The 21,823-nt window shown below is 42.2% G+C and overlaps 1 protein-coding gene across 2 annotated transcripts in view; it reads right to left on the minus strand.

Annotated features, from left to right (window-relative positions):
- The window catches only part of LOC140188214 (microtubule-associated serine/threonine-protein kinase 3-like), a 96,568-nt gene that overhangs the window by 19,396 nt on the left and 55,349 nt on the right, over positions 1 to 21,823 (minus strand). For both annotated transcript variants that reach the window (XM_072244271.1, XM_072244270.1), the window contains 10 exons: positions 20,976 to 21,108; positions 14,779 to 14,944; positions 14,217 to 14,318; positions 13,027 to 13,149; positions 11,970 to 12,082; positions 11,216 to 11,334; positions 10,277 to 10,494; positions 2,564 to 2,758; positions 1,221 to 1,444; positions 90 to 212 (listed from right to left, as the gene is read on the minus strand). In XM_072244271.1, the coding sequence (XP_072100372.1) occupies positions 90 to 212; positions 1,221 to 1,444; positions 2,564 to 2,758; positions 10,277 to 10,494; positions 11,216 to 11,334; positions 11,970 to 12,082; positions 13,027 to 13,149; positions 14,217 to 14,318; positions 14,779 to 14,944; positions 20,976 to 21,108 (1,516 nt within the window). The remainder of the gene's footprint in view (positions 1 to 89; positions 213 to 1,220; positions 1,445 to 2,563; positions 2,759 to 10,276; positions 10,495 to 11,215; positions 11,335 to 11,969; positions 12,083 to 13,026; positions 13,150 to 14,216; positions 14,319 to 14,778; positions 14,945 to 20,975; positions 21,109 to 21,823) is intronic.

Below are 21,823 nucleotides of genomic sequence, written 5' to 3' on the forward strand. Positions count from 1 at the left end.
GAAAGGAGAAGGGAGAGCCAGAGAGTTTTGATTAACACGATGCAGAACTCACTGGAAGACATCCAGGCCATTGACAGCAATGACAGTACCTTCAAGAGGATCTCCACCACTTCCGTATGAACAAGTCCCATCACCGATTCACCATTGATGTGAGTGATTAGGTCACCAGCGCTCAATCCTGCCTCGTGAGCAGGGCTTCCTTCCTCTACGTTCTGCAGCAAAGCATAGACAACAGTTCAGTGCAAAGGTGAAGAGAGTCCCAACATTTGTCCACCAGTCCCTACATTTTAACACCCTAACTCTCTGAGCTGTCTATTGATCCTAAAATCCCAATGCTCTCTATCATTCCTGATGCCCTAACATTGTACTCAGCTGTCCAATCCCTCTCCCTTCTGCTTGGTACTGAACTCCAATCCTACCTCACCAACAGCTATATTGATGTTAGGGCCCACTCCTCCATTTCTGCAAACCTTTCACTGTTTGATACCCAAACCTCCCAGCCTAGATAGGCATGACCTCTTCTACTGCCTGTTGAGCAAATTCTCACACCTTTCATTCTGACCTTCCCTCTCCTTGGTGCCTCGTTTGCTCTTTTTGGTCTTTGCCTTCAGCAGGCTGGGCACCCTTTCAACCTGACTATGTTCAACAACCTTTCCAACCGGGATTGTCAGAGCTGACAAAGTCTGGGCTATTACTCAAAAGCAGCTTCCCCTCTGTAAAGTCAGCCGAGTTTCTCTATTAGGCATGCTCCTTGGTAAATAACAACAAATAGGAAATGATGCATTATTCATGCAAACTCTAGTACGAACTTGAGAGACTTTTAAATTGTGTGCAGCATGCTTCAATGGAATTATCTTACACTGAATCCACAACACTAGAACAGGGCATTTGTCCCAGCTGGTCTGTGCCCACATGAGCTTTTCCTAATCAACATCCATCACAACAACCGTATTCTATTATTTTCTCTCTCAAGTGTTTATCCAACTTCCCCTTAAACACAGCTCTTTTCTGCATCTCAAACATTTCCAGGGAGATCCACAATCTCATGAGTCTCTGCGTGTGGAGTTTTCTCCTAAATTCCCAAGTTCGGATTCTCGACCTTCTCAAACACTTGAAATTTTAAAGATTTTTATGGATATAACAGTTTGGAGGAATTCGGATGTCTGGTTTGTTAATTAGTCCCACAGCCCGTATCATTATCTGGCCCGAGATCCACTTACCCAGACCATATGGTGTACAGTATACACATCACTGTCTCCCACATAGACTGGGATTGCCCGCAAAGTGAAGCCGAACTTCTTTCCAGAACTGTGGATAATTATCGGAGGCCGCAGACTTGTGATATTTAGTGAATGATCGCGACTTGGAGAGGAATCCCTGGACGAGGAATTTGACGAAAGGGAGTGTTGAGAAATTGCACCAACCAGGGGCCCACGGGCAAGCTCTGAAATAAGGAAAGCAACCAGAAGTATTAACATCTGCCAGTTAAATAGTAGCTTGTTTCAGACAGATCTGCAGCCAGTGAATTGTGTGAATGGATCCAAATCTTCTCACGCAGTCTGAGGACTGAGTTTCAATGTGAGGAATGCAGTAAGGGCATAGGCTTGGCAGAGATTAAGGTCACATTCAAGGGAGAGAAATAAAGACCACAATTCTTTGGAACAAACCAGGAGTCAGGGCTCTAGATTCCTCACTACACATTCCCAGTCTTCACAACAAGAATCTTCACCTGATGCTTCCATCTACATCACTCACACACTCCACCAATGAATCTCAGCTTTCACAGCTACATATCCCCGTTACCTAATCAGCACTATCCTACATAACACACACAAAGGGCTGGAGGAACTTAGAAGGTCAGGCAGCATCTATGGAGAGGAATAAACAGTCAACATTTCGGGCCAGTCATCAGCACTATCTCATTCCTGCCCCAGCTCCAAATGCTAACCTAGGTATATGCATCCAGAAATCGTCTCTGTGCCCTCACCCTGTCAGTCAAGGCCTGCCCTCAGAATATTCACCCCAACCACATTTTTCCAGTCAAGGGATTTGACAACTACTGAGCCCCTTTTTTATTACCCAAGACAACACACTCCCACAGATTCCTAGGGTCATATCCATAGGACTGTATAAAGTTATCTGGAGCACCAAAGAGGTGTGGGCAATTTCTTGTCCTCTTCATCTTCAACATCCCTAAAACATTGATCCTGGACGTAATTCCCATGTTTAGTTTCTCTACCCTTTCAAACACTCATACTTTAAAAAAAAAACAATGAAATGTACCAGAGGTTCCCAACCTGGGAACTCATTGCTTAATGGTATCGGTCCACGGCATAAAAAAGTTTGGGAGCCCTGATTTGGAGGAAGATATTGGAATCTGATTTCTGATTATGCTTTATTAATCAGTTCCACAACCAGTATCACTATCTGGCCTGAGACCCACTTAACCAGACCATATGGTGCACCATGTACACGTCACTGTCTCCCACACAGACTGGAACTGCCTAAAACATGAAGCTGAATTTCTTTCCAGAACTGTGGACGTAAGAAAACCCTCGCTTACCAGGTGAGATTAGAAGTGACAGTGCTCCACTGGAAGCTGATTTTGGAACTGTCCTCCCTGGAGTCAGCCTGTTTTCTAAAGTTCCGGAGTGATCCTCAAGTTTATGACCTGAGAGCCGTGCTTTTGGAGTGGAACTTCTGTGATCCACACTGTTGCTGCGTACGCGCATGAGATTAATATTGCTGGCGAGAACATCTGCAAAACAATTAGCCCACGGCAGACAATAAATGATCAGCAGTTGACAACACCTGGGATAAAATCACTATTAAAATATCACAGCAGCTTTGGATTCTGCTTTGCGACTTTTGTACTGTTACAACAAAATTTTGCACTTTCAGTATTGCACCCAAGTCCAACTCCATGTATCACTAATAATTGCCTCCTACCCTGGCCACTGCCACCTCCCCAATGTTATTTCCTGCCTCCTAGCCCACACACTGTTACTTTGATACCTTTGCTTTCAACTGTTGGATAAGTTGTTTCTGTGGTACTTCATCAGGTGTCTTTTGGAAGCTCATGTAAATAACTTTCTCTACATGGCATGAACTCAGTTTAAGGAACTCATCTAGGATGCATTATGCTCAACAGAGTCTGCACATATGTGTATTTTATACACTGTATAGTTTACAGTGATAATCTACAGGAAGTTCCAGTTATGGTTAGGGTCTATGTATGGATAGGACTTGTATATTGCTGCACTCTGTGCATTTTCTCTGTTATTTGTTCACTTTTCAGGATGTCGTCATTGCTGGTGAGGCCACTAATAATTGCCCTTGAGGAAGTAGTGGTAAACGGCTGAAGGCAGTGATATTATTGGGTATTAGAATAGTGTGTGCCATACTATTTGGAAACTAAATTCAAGTCTACTCAATGATTCCTATTTTAAGGAACAAATTAAAAAAGAAATTGATCTTTACTTAGAATTCAATGATAAGGGAGAGGTTTCACCTTCCATTCTATGGGATACTATGAAGGCTGTCTTAAGAGGGAAAATTATAGCGATATCTTCATATAAGAAAAAAAATAAGGAATAAAATATTAGAGAAGTTACAAAATAAGCTGAAGGAACTAGAAAAAAAACACAAATTGAGTTTGGCACAGGATACACTAAAGGAAATTTTTTAAATTAGGAATTAAATTAATAGCTTGGCTACACAAGAAATTAGAAAAAAATTTATGTTTCTGAAACAGAGACACTATGAAAGTGGATCTAAATCTATGAAAATACTGGCATGGAAACTGAAAAAAAAATAGCAGAAAATATAATTCATAGAATTAGGGATCCAAGAACAAAAGTGATAAAAAATAAGCTAAGTGAAATTCAAGAAGCTTTTGAAATGTTTTACAAAACTCTATATTCCAAAGCTCCAGGGGGAAGCATAGCCCAGATTGACACCTTCCTGAATTCTTCAGAGTTACCCACCTTAAGCAAAGAACAAAATAGAACGATGACTGCTGACATAACTGAAGCTGAACTAAAAACTGCAATTAGTAGGCTTAAATTAAGCAAGTCACCAGGATCAGATGGATATACAGCAGAGTGTATAAAGAATTTAGAAATTAGTTAATTCCTGTTTTGCTCCCCACACTAAACTGGGCTCTAAGAAAGGCACAAATGCCACCCAGCTGGAAGAAGGCAAGGATAAAATGGAATGTGGGTCATTTAGACCAATATCTGTTCTTAATGTGGATTATAGATTATTTACCTCCACCATGGCCAAATGATTAGAATAGTTTCTCCCTACACTGATACATAATGATCAGACAGGTTTTATACAACAACGCCAAACACAAAACAACATACGAAGGACACTTCAGATTATGGATCATATAAAAAAAAATGAAATTGAAGCAATAGTGATAAGCGTGGATGCTGAAAAGGCATTTGATTCGGTTAATTGGAATTTTCTTTACAGAGTCTTACATAGATTTGGTCTACATGACACAATTATTAAAACTATACAGGCACTATATGACAATCCTACTGCTAGGATTAAAATCAATGGATATTTATCTAGTAGCTTTACCCTAGAAAGGGGCACGAGACAGGGTTGTGCATGGTCACCGCTACTCTTCGCATTATATCTGGAACCATTAGCTCAACACATCAGACAAAATGAAGATATCGGGGAATTACTATTAAAGGGACAGAACATAAATTGGTCTGTTACATGGATGACATTTTGGTTTATCTAGGGCAACCAACATACTCTTTAACTAAATTGATGCAATCCTTTGAACAATATAGCCAATTATCAGGATACAGGATCAACATAGATAAAACCCAACTACTTTCATATAACTATAACCCACCAAGAGAAATTGAAAGTAGATATCCTTGGGCATGGCAAACAGAGTCTGTCAAATATTTGGGCATCATTATGCCAAAATTTTTGGCAAAATTATCAGAATGCAGTTATCATCCTATACATAAAAAAATTAAGGAAGATATAACAAGATGGAACCAAATTCCATTTCTTGGTCTCAGTTCAAGGATTGAATCTATTAAAATGAATATACAGTCCAGACTGCTATATCTCTTTCAGACCCTACCAACAGAGATTAACCAAAATCAATTCAATGAATGGAACAAGATGCTATCAAGATATATATGGCAAGGTAAAAGGCCTAGAGTTTGTCTCAAAACTTTACAATTGGTCAAGGAAAAGGGGGGATGGGGCCTACCTTCTCTTAGAGATTATAATTTTGCAGCACAGTTGAGAGCTGTGATATGCTGGTGCAACCCATCATATGACGCTCAATGGAAAAACATTGAGGAGAGGATACTTTCCATCCCCATACAGGCAATTTTGGCTGATAACAACCTACAAAGTTGCATAAATACTATTGATAACCCATGGGTGAAATGGACTCTTAAAATATGGAAAACTATTATGAAAGAATATAAACTGGAGAGAGACATTGCAATTCTTAAATGGTGTGCATATGACTCGGATTTTATGCTGAACAAACTGGATGCTAGATTTAAGGACTGGACAGCTAAAGGAATAACAGCTATTTGCAATATAATGAAAGAAGAAACACTGTTCAGTTTTGAAATGCTCAAAGAGAAACACTTATTAGAAAAACAAGACTTTTATCGATATTTACAGATGTGACAGTATGTTAATAGGATGGTTAAAAATGTACCAAGGCAAGTACATGTTTGATAGAGCTATTTAGAAAAGCATATAATTCAGACAACGGTAGTAGAATAATTTCAAGCATGTATAAGGGTTTGTCAAATCTTAAAACACATTCGACTTCATACATTAAAACAAAATGGGAGAAGGAAGGAGGGATAATAATATCTGAGGAAGAATGGACAATAATATGGAGGTATCAATGGAAGTGTACCAGTTCACAGAAATGGAGGAAGTTCGGGTGGAAAAACTTGATAAGATATTTTATTACACCCTCTCAGAAATCCCATTATGATCGTAACCTCCCTGTTTGCTGGAGAAATTGTGGAAATCAAAATGCAAACTATTGTATTTTCTGGGAATGCCCCGTTATCAAAGACTAGTGGAGTGGGATACACAATGCCCTACAAGACATCTTTAAGTGTGAAATACCCTTAGAAATTAAGACCATATATTTTGGGTATATACCTCAAGAATGGTTGAAAAGAGATAAATATTTAATGAATATACTGCTGGTGGCTGGTAAAAAGACCCTTACCAGGAAATAGTTATCACAGGAGCCCAACTTTAAATGTATGGATGGAAATTACAATGGACATTTACAAAATGGAGAAGATAACAGCATCTGTTAATCATAATTTGGAACAATTTGATTTGTACTGGGAAAAATGGTTTAACTACATAACACCTCATAGGCCTGATTTTATTCTCACAAGTCAATGAATATGTTGTAAGAAAAAAATCACTCTCTACTTTGTCAGGCAGGACAGATTAGAGGGCTTGTCTACTGAGTCCTTATGGGTGGAGCTGAAAAACAGGAAAGGTATGGCCACATTAGTGGGATTGTATTACAGACCACCCAATAGTCAATGAGACTTGGAAGAGCAAATCTGCAGAGAGATAGCAGGCAACTGCAGGAAACATAAAGTTGTGGTGGTAGGGGATTTTAATTTTCCATACATTGATTGGGACTCCCATACTGTTAGGGGTCTAGATGGTTTAGAGTTTGTAAAACGTGTTCAAGAAAGTTTTCTAAATCAATATATAGAGGGACCAACTAGAGGGGATGCAATATTGGATCTCCTGTTAGGAAACGAGTTAGGACAAGTGACGGAAGTCTATGTAGGGGAGCACTTTGGTTCCAGTGATCATAACACCATTAATTTCAATTTGATCATGGACAAGGATAGATCTGGTCCTAGGGTTGAGGTTCTGAACTGGAAGAAGGCCAAATTTGAAGAAATGAGAAAGGATCTAAAAAGCGTGGATTGGGACAGGTTGTTCTCTGGCAAAGATGTGATTGGTAGGTGGGAAGCCTTCAAAGGGGAAATTTTGAGAGTGCAGAGTTTGTATGTTCCTGTCAAGATTAAAGGCAAATTGAATAGGAATAAGGAACCTTGGTTCTCAAGGGATATTGCAACTCTGATAAAGAAGAAGAGGGAGCTGTATGAAATGTATAGGGAACAGGGAGTAAATCAGGTGCTTGAGGAGTATAAGAAGTGCAAGAAAATACTTAAGAAAGTAATCAGGAGGGCTAAAAGAAGACATGAGGTTGCCTTGGCAGTCAAAGTGAAGGATAATCCAAAGAGCTTTTACAGGTATATTAAGAGCAAAAGGATTGTAAAGGATAAAATTGGTCCTCTTGAAGATCAGAGTGGTCGGCTATGTGCAGAACCAAAGGAAATGGGGGAGATCTTAAGTAGGCTTTTTGCGTCTGTATTTACTAAGGAAACTGGCATGAAGTCTATGGAATTGAGGGAATCAAGCAGTGAGATCATGGAAACTATACAGATTGAAAAGGAGGAGGTGCTTACTGTCTTGAGGAAAATTAAAGTGGATAAATCCCTGGGACCTGACAGAGTGTTCCCTCGGACCTTGAAGGAGACTAGTGTTGAAATTGCGGGAGCCCTGGCAGAAATATTTAAAATGTCGCTGTCTATGGGTGGGGTGCCGGAGGATTGGAGAGTGGCTCATGTTGTTCCGTTTTTTAAAAAAAGATCGAAAAGTAATCCGGGAAATTATAGGCCAGTGAGTTTAACGTCGGTAGTAGGTAAGTTATTGGAGGGAGTACTAAGAGACAGAATCTACAAGCATTTGGATAGACAGGGACTTATTAGGGAGAGTCAGCATGGCTTTGTGCGTGGTAGGTCATGTTTGACCAATCTATTGGAGTTTTTCGAGGAGGTTACCAGGAAAGTGGATGAAGGGAAGGCAGTGGATATTGTCTACATGGATTTCAGTAAGGCCTTTGACAAGGTCCCGCATGGGAGGTTAGTTAGGAAAATTCGGTCGCTAGGTATACATGGAGAGGTGGTAAATTGGATTAGACATTGGCTCAATGGAAGAAGCCAAAGAGTGGTGGTAGAGAATTGCTTCTCTGAGTGGAGGCCTGTGACTAGTGGTGTGCCACAGGGATCAGTGCTGGGTCCATTGTTATTTGTCATCTATATCAATGATCTGGATGATAATGTGGTAAATTGGATCAGCAAGTTTGCTGATGATACAAAGATTGGAGGTGTAGTAGACAGTGAGGAAGGTTTTCAGAGCCTGCAGAGGGACTTGGACCAGCTGGAAAAATGGGCTGAAAAATGGCAGATGGAGTTTAATACAGACAAGTGTGAGGTATTGCACATTGGAAGGACAAACCAAGGTAGAACATACAGGGTTAATGGTAAGGCACTGAGGAGTGCAGTAGAACAGAGGGATCTGGGAATACAGATACAAAATTCCCTAAAAGTGGCGTCACAAGTAGATAGGGTCATAAAGAGAGCTTTTGGTACATTGGCCTTTATTAATCAAAGTATTGAGTATAAGAGCTGGAATGTTATGATGAGGTTGTATAAGGCATTGGTGAGGCCGAATCTGGAGTATTGTGTTCAGTTTTGGTCACCAAATTACAGGAAGGATATAAATAAGGTTGAAAGAGTGCAGAGAAGGTTTACAAGGATGTTGCCGGGACTTGAGAAACTCAGTTACAGAGAAAGATTGAATAGGTTAGGACTTTATTCCCTGAAGCGTAGAAGAATGAGGGGAGATTTGATAGAGGTATATAAAATTATGATGGGTATAGATAGAGTGAATGCAAGCAGGCTTTTTCCACTGAGGCAAGGGGAGAAAAAAACCAGAGGACATGGGTTAAGGGTGAGGGGGGAAAAGTTTAAAGGGAACATTAGGGGGGGGGGCTTCTTCACACAGAGAGTGGTGGGAGTATAGAATGAGCTGCCAGATGAGGTGGTAAATGTGGGTTCTTTTTTAACATTTAAGAATAAATTGGACAGATACATGGATGGGAGGTGTATGGAGGGATATGGTCCGTGTGCAGGTCAGTGGGACTAGGCAGAAAATGGTTCGGCATAGCCAAGAAGGGCCAAAAGGCCTGTTTCTGTGCTGTAGTTTCTATGGTTGGACATAGTTTTCTTCTTTTGATTGTTCTTTCTTTCCTCTCCTTTCTATAAGTATATACCTCAGATAAGTATTATGTGGAAATTTGTGACAAATATGACTATATGATATATATGTACAGTATCTGAAGTACAACGTATGGAAATGTTTGTTTGATGACGAACTTCAATAAAAAATAAATTACAAAAAAAAGTGCTTCACAGGGGAACCTGTGGGTGGCGCTGTTCCCATGCCTGAGCCTGCCTTTGTTCTTGTGGAAGAAGTTGCGGATTTGGGAGGAACTGTCAAGAGTAGCCTAGACCAATAACTGAAGGGCATCTTGTAGATAGCACATATTGCAGCCACAAAGCAAAGTGAGGTGGGGGGGGGGAACTGTTTGAGTCTAGGGTTAATGATAACCTCCAGGTGTCCATAGTGGGGTACCTGATAACGGTAATACAACAAACGTCAAAGATCTTATTAGACGGTCACTTCCCACCACTTTTACTGTATGAATGTTACTTGTCAACAATCAGCCCTTTCAATGCAGGCACAGAGTACTTTATTTGTTGAGAAGTCGTGAATGGAATTAAGCATGTGAGGCATCAGTCAACATCTCTGCTCTGATATTATAATGGAAAGAAAGTCACAGTTGAAGCAGTGGGCCTGTGACATCACTCTAAAGAATTCCTACAGTGATGACCTATATACAGAGATGATTATACGCTAATTTTGCTCCCCCTGTGGGTTTGAGACGTGGGGATTTGTTTCAGAGATTGTGCTCAGTTATAAATTTGTTCAGGTACATCTCTCCAGAAGGATCATTTGGAGTTCTGAGACTATAAAGGACAAACCCTGATGAGACAAACAACGGTATCCCCGTATACAGTAACTCTGACACCAGTTCGTACTTTAGAATGGCAATATTAAAAGGAATTTGAGATTTTCCCATTCTAGTAATAGTGAGGGAGTCCTTACTGCTGGAGGTGTACGATGGAGGAATCACAGCACGGTGGGAGCAATACTACAGGAATGCTGTACTATTGGAAGAGATGTAATGAGAGAGCGCTGCACTCCTGTAAAGGAAACAGTGAGGAAGGGCTGCACTCTTGGAAGGGCAAATTATAGTGCAGTCAATCTCACACCATTGCAGTGTGGCCAATACTGTTCTTGTGTGGTCCTCTCTCACCTGAGTATGTTCTGGCTCTTGGTCTGTTTGACTCAATATCTGATGATGCGTCCAACTGGTCTTGCCTCTCTGGGCATGGCACTCGATGGCTGAGAGCACAAAGCTCACTTTCATCCTCTGTGGAGAATGCAAACCAGGGCACGGTGTCAGAGCTAGTAGGACCACGACTGGGACTGTCAGCTCGGTCAAAGTGGGAACTGGTTGAAGATGCTCCAGATCTTAGAAATAGAAAAGGCACCGGTAATTAGCTTAAACAGCTATGCACACACTGTCTCTAACATTCACGACAAAAAGATTAATCTTTGACCCATAATGCAGTGCTAATTCTTCTATACAGCTATAATTGCTATCATATAACAAGAACTAAGCCATACATATTCCTACACAAGCTATTGATAATAGTGTACTCATTCCCCTATTGGGCTGCTATCATTGTCAGCTCTTTTATACAGCAATGTCATTACCATTCAACAAGAACTAAACCACACACGTTGTCTACAATGCATAGTTAAAAGAGTGAATTCTCCTCATGCTATACTTGTTGATATAAGCATTGCTATAGTACACTGGTATTGGTGACACTTTGCCCTTAACGTCTGAGGTCTGCATGCTTGATAATGCAAATTCCCAAAATTGTACTGTTAATGTATAAACCCCATATTACATGGTATTACTGTGTACAATCCTCACACTATACTGGTGCAAGTTTGCCCGTGCATTGATAATTGTCCACACATTTTGCACGACGTAATGGTATTTAGTGAACTGATTATGGTATACACATTTCCCTCTATTAGTTTTCACTCTGATAGACTCTACACCTTCAAACAATCCAGTGTTTGGTAGCAGAAAATTCCTAAAAAAAACATCGGGGAGAACAAAGCTATTATCTTCAATCTTATTACATTCTCTCAGGACAAGTTGGAGCTCTGCTATTACCTGCTGACTGAGTGCTTTGGGCTGCTCTTACATATTCGTTCCTGTGCCTCCTCTCTGGGGTCTGCTGTTTCATGGCTCGAACTCAAAGAAGCTGCCAAATGCTCAGAGCTGCCATAAACCTGCAACATATTGGGAAAATTAAACCTGCACACCCCAAGGGTTAAACAAATTAAAGCCACTGAATCAGAATATGTAGCTGCACAACAGATCACTTCACAATGGACAATGCAGTCAATGGCCAATTAACACAAAATGCTGGAGGAGCTCAGTAAATCAGGCAGCATTGATGGAGGGGAATAAACAGTTGATGTTTTGGGCTAAGACCTTGCATCAGGAGTCCTGAAGAAGGGTCTCGGCCCCAAGAGTCAATTGTTTATTCCCCTCCATAGATGCTGCCTGACTTGCTGAGTTCCTCCAGTATTTGCAAGATATCCAGCATCTGCAGAATCTCTTGCATCAATAATCAATTAATTCACATTTAGAAGGAGGGATGGTGGGGCCAACAAAGCAGCCAGATCTATGGATCTTCTACCAATGAATGCATAATCAGTGTTTAGGATGGTGCTCTCTTAGCACTGTTTCTGACAGTGCAGTGCTGCTCCTCAATTCTCTCCCTTCAGCAGTGCAGCTCACCTTCGGTACTGTGCCTCGGCAATGAGGGGCTGTCGTGCTCTGATAGGTGATTGCCCCTCCCACAGAGCAGCTCTCCCAGAGGAGTGCTCCTTCCTTCCCACCCTATGTCTCTGTACCATACCTTACTGAAGCGGTGTGAACAGGACGAAAACTGTCGAATCTCCTGAGAAGATTCTTCGTCATTGGTGTCATCTTCCTCGTCAGATGCTAAATGCTGGTACCTCTCCGAGCGAGCTGCAGGAATACAGGGAACAGGATTCTCAGAGGCCCAGAAAGCATTCTTGGAGGATGGTAGGATCATCACACATGGGGGATGGTAGGAATCATGATCCCTGGGGTTAACCTCAGGATGCAGAACCACTGCAGGGACTCTAGGATTAATCTTTGGAAGCAGACCGCAGTACAGGGGGCATGGTAGTGTAGCGGTTAGTGCAATCGCATTACAACCTCAGCAATCACTGATTAGGGCTTGGTTTCCGGCACTGTTTGTAAGGAGCTTGTACACACTCCCTATGACCGTGTGACTCCCCTCCGCGAGGTCCAATTTCTTTCCACATTTCAAAGACATGGTTGGGTTAGCAAGTTGTGGGCATGCAATGTTGGAGCTGGAAGCATGGCGACACTTGCAAGCTGCCCCCGGCGCAAACTTCACTGATTTGATTTGATGCACTGTACGTTTCAACATACATCTTTAGCAGTGCGGGAATTAATCTCATTAAGGGATCTGGGATTAAATACAGTAGAGGCACTCTGATTAATGAGGTAGCAAAGTGGTGTGGCTAGTACAGTTGCCAGAGACCTGGGTTCAGGCTTGATCTTGGGCTTGGTCTGCCTACAGCTTGCACCTTCTCCATGTGACCCCTCAGATTTCATCCAGGGATTCTGTTTCCTTCCACATCCCAAAGATGGCCACGTATATTGTACCTAGTATGTAGGGGAGCGGTGAAGTCAGGGGAGGGGACAAATTGATGAGAATAAAAAGTGAGATTAATGTTGGATTAGTGTAAATGGGTGGCTGGTGGTCAGAGCAGATTCAGTGGGCTGAATGGCTTGTTTTTGTGCTAATGACTCTGTGAAGAGCACTGTTATTAATCACAGCAAGGGCACTGGCACCAGATCGGGGGTGGCTCCTTGGGCGATTTAAAGCCAGAGGATTTTTACACTGGTTCTGGACTCACTGTCGAAGTAGCTGGTGTCTTCGTCTGATTCGAGCTGAGGGATGAATTCAGCCTTCTGGCGCAGTAACCCGTTCCAGTCCAGCCGAGTAAAGAAGGCATGCTGTTTCACCTCAAGAGCCCCACCTGCAAACCAGAAAATTGTGGCAAACTTAAAACCCCATGCAATACTGAGACCTCCACATCCTCATAGCCCAATCCCACACACTGACATTGCTCGATCCCATACCCAATCTGGTACAAGGTTCCATAGCTCAACAATGTCCAACACCACAGCCAATGTGCTGTTGCCCCAGATATCCTTATAGACCAATATCAAATACAATGAATGTTACAAGTCAATCCCACAGCCAATGTGGTACTGGGTCACACAGACCAGCACAGTCCATTTTCACACCCAATACCATACTCAGTGAGTTCCATACACTTGTACAGACCAATTCTGGACCCAGTGTGATACAGAGTCCAAACCTTGAATTCACACTCACTACCCCATGGATCTCTGGATCAAAAGGTCACTAAGAGAGCTGGGCAGAGAGAACAAGAACAATGGTGCAAGTTGTGTTCTGAGATTGTTACTGGAATATGGGGGACTTACTCAGTAACAGACTAATTAAGTATTTGGACAGCATAACACATACAAAGAGCTGGAGGAACTCAGCAGGTCAGGCAACATATCTGCAAAGGAATAAACAGTTGATGTTTTGGGCCAAAATGCTTCTCTTCAAAGGCCGCAGCTCAAAACATTGATTGTTTTTTTCCTTTTTATGGATGCTGTATGACCTTCTGAGTTCTCCAGCATTTTGTAATTGTTACTCTGGATTTCAGTATCTGCTGAATTTCTTCTTTAGTATTTGGACAGAATCAGCTAGAGAGAGACAAAAACAGAATGCATTTGTAAAACTAGGTCTCATTCAACTAATCTGAATTGGGCTGGGAACTAATGCCGATGGACTGGTCGGACAATGTCCATGGATGTTGTTTCTACGAAATGCAAGAAAGTGTTTCTAATGTTTGAGAGAGCTTAACAGCCAACAAAACGGACGTAGATAAAGGTCAAAGGCTCAAGATCGGTTTCACAAATATCAGGAGTGAATCAGAGTCAGTCCTTAAATCACTTTCTTATAAACCCACTGCCTTTGAGAGTTGACAATTGGTCTGACCACCTGTCAGTCAAAGGTCTGGGTTCTTACCAGTGCCCAAGCGATCGCGTGGATTCTGCCTCAGGAGCCTGTTGATGAGATCCTGGGCTTCCAAAGGAAGGGCCTCATCTTCACTTGGCCACATTATTTCATCTGGAACACATCACATATCATTTGTCATTTCCAACTCAATTCATGGGACAGCTAAGCAAAATCCACATCTAAGACTAACAGTGACATCAGATATTAGTGCTTAGGCTCAGTGCCTTAGAAACATAGAAAACCTACAGCATAATACAGGCCCTTCAGCCCACAAAGCTGTGCCGAATATGTCCTTACCTTGTGATCTTGTGGTCACACTTGCTGCCCTAGAGAGATTCTCTGCTCACCCTCACTGTCCAGAGTGATTCTGTGCTCACCTTCGTTTTAGAGAATAATTCTGAGCTCACAATCACTGCTACCTCCCTCCACTCTCAGACCCCACCACCGTCAAGCCTAGTTCTGTTTCTATTGCATCACAGTTCTACATTAGCAGGAAAGCAATGCTCTGGTCAAAGTCTCACTCCCAACCCCCTTCCCCTGGAACATAAACTTGTTGTCCATTGCAACTTACCGCTGACCACCTGCCCGAACAGCTCTTCCGGAGTCTCTCCGAAGAAAGGGACACAACCAACCAAGAATTCATACAGAATGATCCCCATGGCCCACCAGTCTACAGGTTTGCCATATCCTTGCCGGAGAATTACTTCAGGGGCAATGTATTCAGGGGTGCCGTAAACCTGTCAGAAACAGAACATCTCAATTCCAAATTGGCCATACAGCATCCAACTCCCCCCAAGCAAATAATGACTCAGATCACTGAACCAGCATAGCACACTTTGACCACATCAACGCCCAAAACTCCACTGCAAGATTCCCTCTGTCTCCATCAACACACCAACCCAGCTCTTCGTCCACTATGGCACTATGCTGGGAAAGCTGAACACTCTTAATGACATAACGCACGGGTCATCAGCAGCTCCAATTTAATTCTGGTTGAAGGAAAATCACAACAGCACTTAGGCTGGATTCAGGTGGTTAGGTTGTACACACTCAACCAGGTCATTACACTCTATAACCACAAGTTCCTTACATACACAAACCACATTATTTTCTACCTTTGCAAACAAATGTGGGAGCATTCTTCTCATGTCTATGTTGTCATGATTAGTTCAGTCTATTGAAAGGCCTCCTTATCAGTTCAACCTCCTTTACCCTGCACTTGTCTTTGTTCCATGAATTGGAGAACCTGCACCTACTGCAAGGACAATATTCAGTGATTCATCTTTGAATCTGACTGAATACGCCACAGTTGTCACTGATTTCATCAAAAGCCATGTGCCTTTGAGAACATACCGGACATACCAAAAGCAAAAGCCATGGATGAGCCAGGATATTCATAGTCTGCTGAGGGCTAGAACTGTGGCATTCAAGATCAGTGATCCAGAACTATACAAGGAGTCTAGGTATGATCTACGGAAGGCTATTTTAAGAATGAAGAAAACAATTCCTATTGAAGTTAGAGATGGAATGGGATGCACGTCAGCTCTGGCAGGGTTTGCAGGCCCTTACTTTCTACAAACCAAAACCTAACATCATAAATAGCTGTGATGTTACACTCCCAGATGAGTGCAATGCCTTTTATGCATGCTTTGAAAGGGAGAATAAAACTACACCTTTACAAATACCTGCAGCATCTGGTGACTCTGTGATCTATGTCCCGGAGGGCGATGTCAGAGTATCTTTCAAGAGGGTGAAGTCTCACAAGGCGTCAGTCCCTGAAGGTGTACCTGGTCTGTCTGTCTGTCTAGGTACCATATCCAATGCGGGCGTTGGTGACCATGGTTTTCCGTATAGATCTATCCTTCGTTTTTTGGATGACTTCCATGTCCTCGATGTGTAGCCACCTGGCTATGCTTTTGATGTACATAAGCCGAGGTCTTCCTCTAGGTTTGCTCCCCTCAATCTTTCCAGAGAGTATGAGTTTTTCTAGTTCATCTTTCTGCATGATGTGTCCTAGGAATCTGACCTGAAGCTGAATCTGAATCTGAATGTGTACCTGGTAGGGCACTGAAAACTTGTGCCAACCAACTGGTGGGAGTATTCAAAGATATCATCAGTTTCTCACTACTGAAGTCAGTGTTTCCCACCCGACTTCAAAAAGGCGACAATCATACCAGTGCCCAAGAAGGGCAGGGTGAGCTGCCTCAGTGACTCTAGCCCAGTTGCACTCATATCTACTATGATGAAGTGCTTTGAGAAGTTGGTTATGGCCAGAACCAATTCCTGCCTAAGCAAGGACCTGGACCCACTGCAGCTTACCTATCACCACAATAGGTCAACAACAGATGCAATCTCACTGGCTCTTAACTTGGCCTTGGATCATCTGGACAACAGCAATACTTAGGTCAGACTGTTGTTATCGATCAGCATACAAAAATCATACCCTCAATTCGAATCAAAAAGCTCTAAAAGCTGGGCCTTTATACTTCCTTCTGGAACTGGATCCTTGACTTCCTCACTGGGAGACCATAATCTGTGAGGATTGGAAATAACATCTTCTCGTTGTTGACAATCAACATTGGCATATCTCAAGGATACGTGCTTAGCCTACTGTTCTATTCTCCTAGACCCACGACTATGTGGTTAGGCACAGCCCAAATGCCACCAATGAATAATTATGTATTACAGTGTACTGCTGATGCAAAACAACAAATTTCATGACGTATGCCAGTGATATTAAACCTGATTCTGATTGGCTTAACTTACTGTTGCTCAACATTGTTGGACTCTACCGTACATCTACATCAGGAATAGACTCACCATTTCAGTACCTACAAATACATCTCTTGCTGTAATCAACTCTGATCTTATTCCTAACACACATCAAATATCTTTTGAGCTACACAGATGGATAACAGGAATGAGATCCCATTGCTGGACTTTGTACTTGCACACTTTACACATATTCCGTGTATAGTGAAGACCTGTCTCAACTCTTCACTGGCATGTCAGCTGTTCCATAATTATATACGTGGTTGATTTCAATCCATTTTGGGTCAGAGGGCATGAAAGGCAGTGTTGTTATCATTTTGACAGGGTGTTAAAATGTTGGAGGAGTTCAGCACGTCAGGCAGCATCTATGGAGAGGAAGAAAGAGCCGATGTTTCGGGTCAAAAACCCTTTATGAGGACTCATCTGGATTCAATTTCAATCAAGATTCAATATGACACCATTGAACAATCAACTCTGCCATTTTCATCACTGTAATGGCTGTAGCGGTGTCTCAGGTGATATGCAGGTAACCTGTCTACAGTGACTTGACTGCTTCCAAATATTTCTCAATTCATGGCCAAAGCACAAAACATCTGGAAATGGCATTCCCATTGGCAATGTCAGTGCAGCTCATCTAAAATCCATTTTTTGAGACTCCTTGAAAGAATTACACAATAACTCCATTTCAGACAGCCCTGATCGGTAGATGATTCAGATCCAAGGTAGGTCTTCACTTGCAATACTTAGGTCAGATTGTTTATCGATCAGCGTACAACAATCATACCCTCAATTTGAATCAAAAAGCTCTAAATACTGTTGTTCTGAGCTTTGTCTTGAACATATTCAGTGTCTGCTTTCACTCCCTTTGACTGGAGAGTTCCAAAGACTTATAACCCTCAGCAAAAAAACACCATCTCATCTCTGTCTCAAATGAGTGATCAATTATTTTTGAACAGTAATACTCCTGTTCTAAGTTCTTCCACAAGAGAAAATGTCTTTCACACATCTACCCAGTCAAGACCCCTCAGGATCTTACATATTTCAATGGAGGCACAGGAGACTGCATTGCTGGAATTTGGAGCAACAAACAATGTGCTGGAGGAACTCAAAAGATCCAGCATTATCAGCGGGAGGAAAGGAGTTGTCTACGTTTCAGGTTGAAACCCTGGATGAGTCCTGAAGCAGGCTTTCAACCCAAAACATTGACAATTCCAAGTGCTGCCCGATCCACTGAGTTTCTCCAGCAGATTGACAGTTATATATTTCAGTCATTGCCCTTCATTCTTCTAACTCCACCAGTACAATTATAGTTTGCCCAGTCTTGCCTCATATGAACTTACTCTGCAATTACATCCTCTCTTAAATACAAAGTTTGTAAGATGACTAATTCTGTATGTAGTATGTCAGATACAGCCTCATTAATGTACAAGGCTCCAAACTGATGGCATTAACAACAATTTATCTAACTTTCAGTAACCATTCCCCTATGTCCCTGCCCTTTTTCCCTGATCTCTGTCTCCCTAGCTCTTTCCTCTTTCCTACCCTCTTCATCTGCCCTTCACCCACACATTCTTCCCATTGGTTCCCCTCCTCCATCTCCTTACCTTTTCTCCATGATCCACGGTCCTCTCCTATCAGATTCCATCTTCTTTAGTCCTTTGTCACTTTCACATCGCCCCCCCCAACTCTCCTTACATCATTCCCACTCTCCTTCCTCCCTCACCTGGATCCACCTATCTCCTGCTGGCTCTTGTTCCACGCCTTTCCCCCATCTTTTTATATTGGCTATCTTCTCCCTTTCTTTCCAGTCCTTTGAAGGGCCTTGATCCAAAATGTTGACTGCCCATTTCCCTTCCATAGATGCTGCCTGACCTGCTGAGTTCCTCCAGATTCTTTCTGTGCTGCAGAATTATAACCACTTTACTTTTTCTTCAACGCTCCTAGCAATGAAAAAAGTTCTGTTAGTTTCCTAGTTATTGCCGTATTTGCATTTTAGCCTCTTATGAATCAGATACAGGGATACCAGATCCCTCTGCAGCTCAGAACTCTGCAGTCTGTCACTATTTAGATAATATGCTCCTCTTTCAGATTTTCTGTAAAACTAACAGATTTATATTTCCCACATTTGGCTCTGTTTGTCAGATCTCTTCAAAGATTTCAAAGAACATTTATTATCAAAGTATGTTTGCAGTATACAACCCTGAGATTTATCTTCCCTACCGCCAGCCACGAAACAAAGAAAACCATGGAACACGTTCAATGAAAAACATCAAAACCCACCTACATGCAAAAAAAAATCGCTCAAACGTCAACAGAAAAGTGAGCAACAAACACAGAACATAAAACACCAAAATCGAAAGAGTCCCTATTCAATTCTGCTCAGATTCTTATCTGTAGGACACTCCAAACAAAATCACCAAAATAGCAACAAAAAAAAGGAGTGACCAGAAACCAGAAACACATCATAATGTGAATGACAGAGTCCAATCCACAAACTCACTCCTCAACTTTTCTCTATCTCTGTTGTCTCCATATAGCCTCTTCACAGCTTACAATCCAACCTACAACCAGTAAACTTAGTGACCATATTTCCGGTCCCTTCACTCAAGTCATTTGTAGAAACTGTAAGACATTGAGAGTCCAGGACTGATCCATTTTTACATCAGATGATTCAGGTGGTAATCTAGACAGAGTGTCACCAATTATATTTTGCTTTGACAAACAATATCCAAGCAGAAAATTATTCTGTGATAACAAACTGCCCCACCTGTACATCCCTTGGAGCTCCTATTGTTGATCTTTTGTCCTCATGATTGTTAATAACAGCTTATGATCAGCAATAGACCAAAGAATCCTACCAGCAGCAACTGAATACCAAAAAGAACTGACTTCTTACCCAATGCAAGTGCTATTAAGCTTGCCTTTGTCAGGAATATGTGAAGGAATTGCTTTAGACAGTTCCCGTTCAGCATCCACTACGTGCCTGGTAATGGTGTCCACATCTAGGTTATGCCATTGCACTCTAGCTTTAAGGTTTTGAATGTATTGCAGCGAACTCATGGAAATCTGCTACCAGTGAGACTGTGCATTTTGAGCATGAAGAAGAATATTACTGGCTTTGAAAAGCATCTCTAGCTTCTCTTTTTGTTTTAAATTCTGTTGATGAGGTTCTACGTGCAGCTGCTGCCACCTGCACTTCTCTCTCCGTTGAGCTAGTCTGATGGCACCTGCACAGAGGCTCTCAGTGAGCCTGTACCAACACTTCCCTGTTCAGGTTGTTCAATGTCTTTTCAGCTGCACTTGCCTCACAACTGCAGACACTTCCCAGAGTTTCACAACTATTGCAACGTTGTGAGGATGTGTTAAGAGTTGCAACAACAAATATTTTCCTGTCAGGGTAATTCACTTAGAAACTGAAACCACCTTCGGTGCTGGATGTGGCTTATCCTGGTTTGGGTCTCTTTCTATGCTGGGAGAGCTGGTACGATTTAAATGCATTATGTCCACAAAATCAAGAGTTTGCAAGTATGGTCATGGAGTTTTGGCCACAAGAACCTCAGACCCATAAGATAAAGGAGCAGAATTAGGCCATTTGACCCATTCCATCGTGGCTGATTTATTATCCCTCTCAACCCTATTCTGCCTTCTCCCTGTAACCATCAACGTCCTTACTAAACAAGAATGTCAACCTCTGCTTTAAATATACCCAAGGACTTGGCCTGCACAGCCATCCGTGGCAATGAATTTCACATATTCACCATCCTCTTATTAACTAAATTCCTCCTTATCTCTGTTCTAAAGGGACATCCTTCCACTCTGAGTCTATGCACTCTGGTTCTAGACTGTCCCGCTACAGGAAACATCCTCTCCATGTATCTGGACTAATAACAAGGTCCACCAACACATGGTACTGAGGCTGCACATACAAAGGGTATTTAACTATTATACACAGATACACACCACACTCTAACCTCATTTCCCTCCCCCGCACTGTACCTGTTTATCGATGAACTCCCGGGTATCTTTCTCAAAGTGATCCTCGTAGAGGTTGGTGGTCAGGTTCATAAGTCCAATCCGCGAGAGGCCAAAGTCAGTCAGCTTGATGTGACCCATCGCAGTGATCAGCAGGCTGGAATCACATAAACAAAATGACCACTGACCAATGGTCAGCACAGAGGGACAATCTGAGCAGAGACACAACTGGACCAATGAAGTGGTAACGTCAGCAACGTTGAGTGGGGAGCTATCGTTTGACCAACGGTCAGTGCAGAGGGACAACCTCAGTGCAAAGTTTTAAGTTTTATTTTTATATATTTAGAGATAAGTATGGTAACAGGCCCTCCTGGACCAACAAGCCTGCCCTGTCCGTTTTACCCATGTGATTAACCTATTAACTCATAGATCTTTGGACTGTGGGAGGAAACTGGAACACTCAGAGGAAATCCACACGATCATGGGGAGAATGTATAAACTCGTTACAGGTAATGGTGGAATTGAACCCTGGTCACTGGTGCTTTAGTAGCATTATGCTAACCACTATGCTACTCTTAAATATAAGCCCAACACTGATACCTGGTGCCACCACTAGTCACAGGCCTCCAGTGCAAAGAAAACCTCCTATTAACACCCTCTGCTTCCTAGCACAATGCCAATTACTTATCCTCTTAGCTAGCTCACAGACTATTAGTTGACTCAGGGTCAGTGCAAGTCATGCCTTGAGAAACGGTCAGCGCAGAGCAACACTTGGCCAAAGGTCAGCATGGTGTGACAACGTAAACGCTGATCAGCACAGAAGGACGCTCTGAGTAACTGTCATGACAGAGTGACCACTTGCCCAACGGCCA

This window comes from Mobula birostris, chromosome 26 (assembly GCF_030028105.1).
Source record: "Mobula birostris isolate sMobBir1 chromosome 26, sMobBir1.hap1, whole genome shotgun sequence".
Taxonomy (NCBI): Eukaryota; Metazoa; Chordata; class Chondrichthyes; order Myliobatiformes; family Myliobatidae; genus Mobula; species Mobula birostris.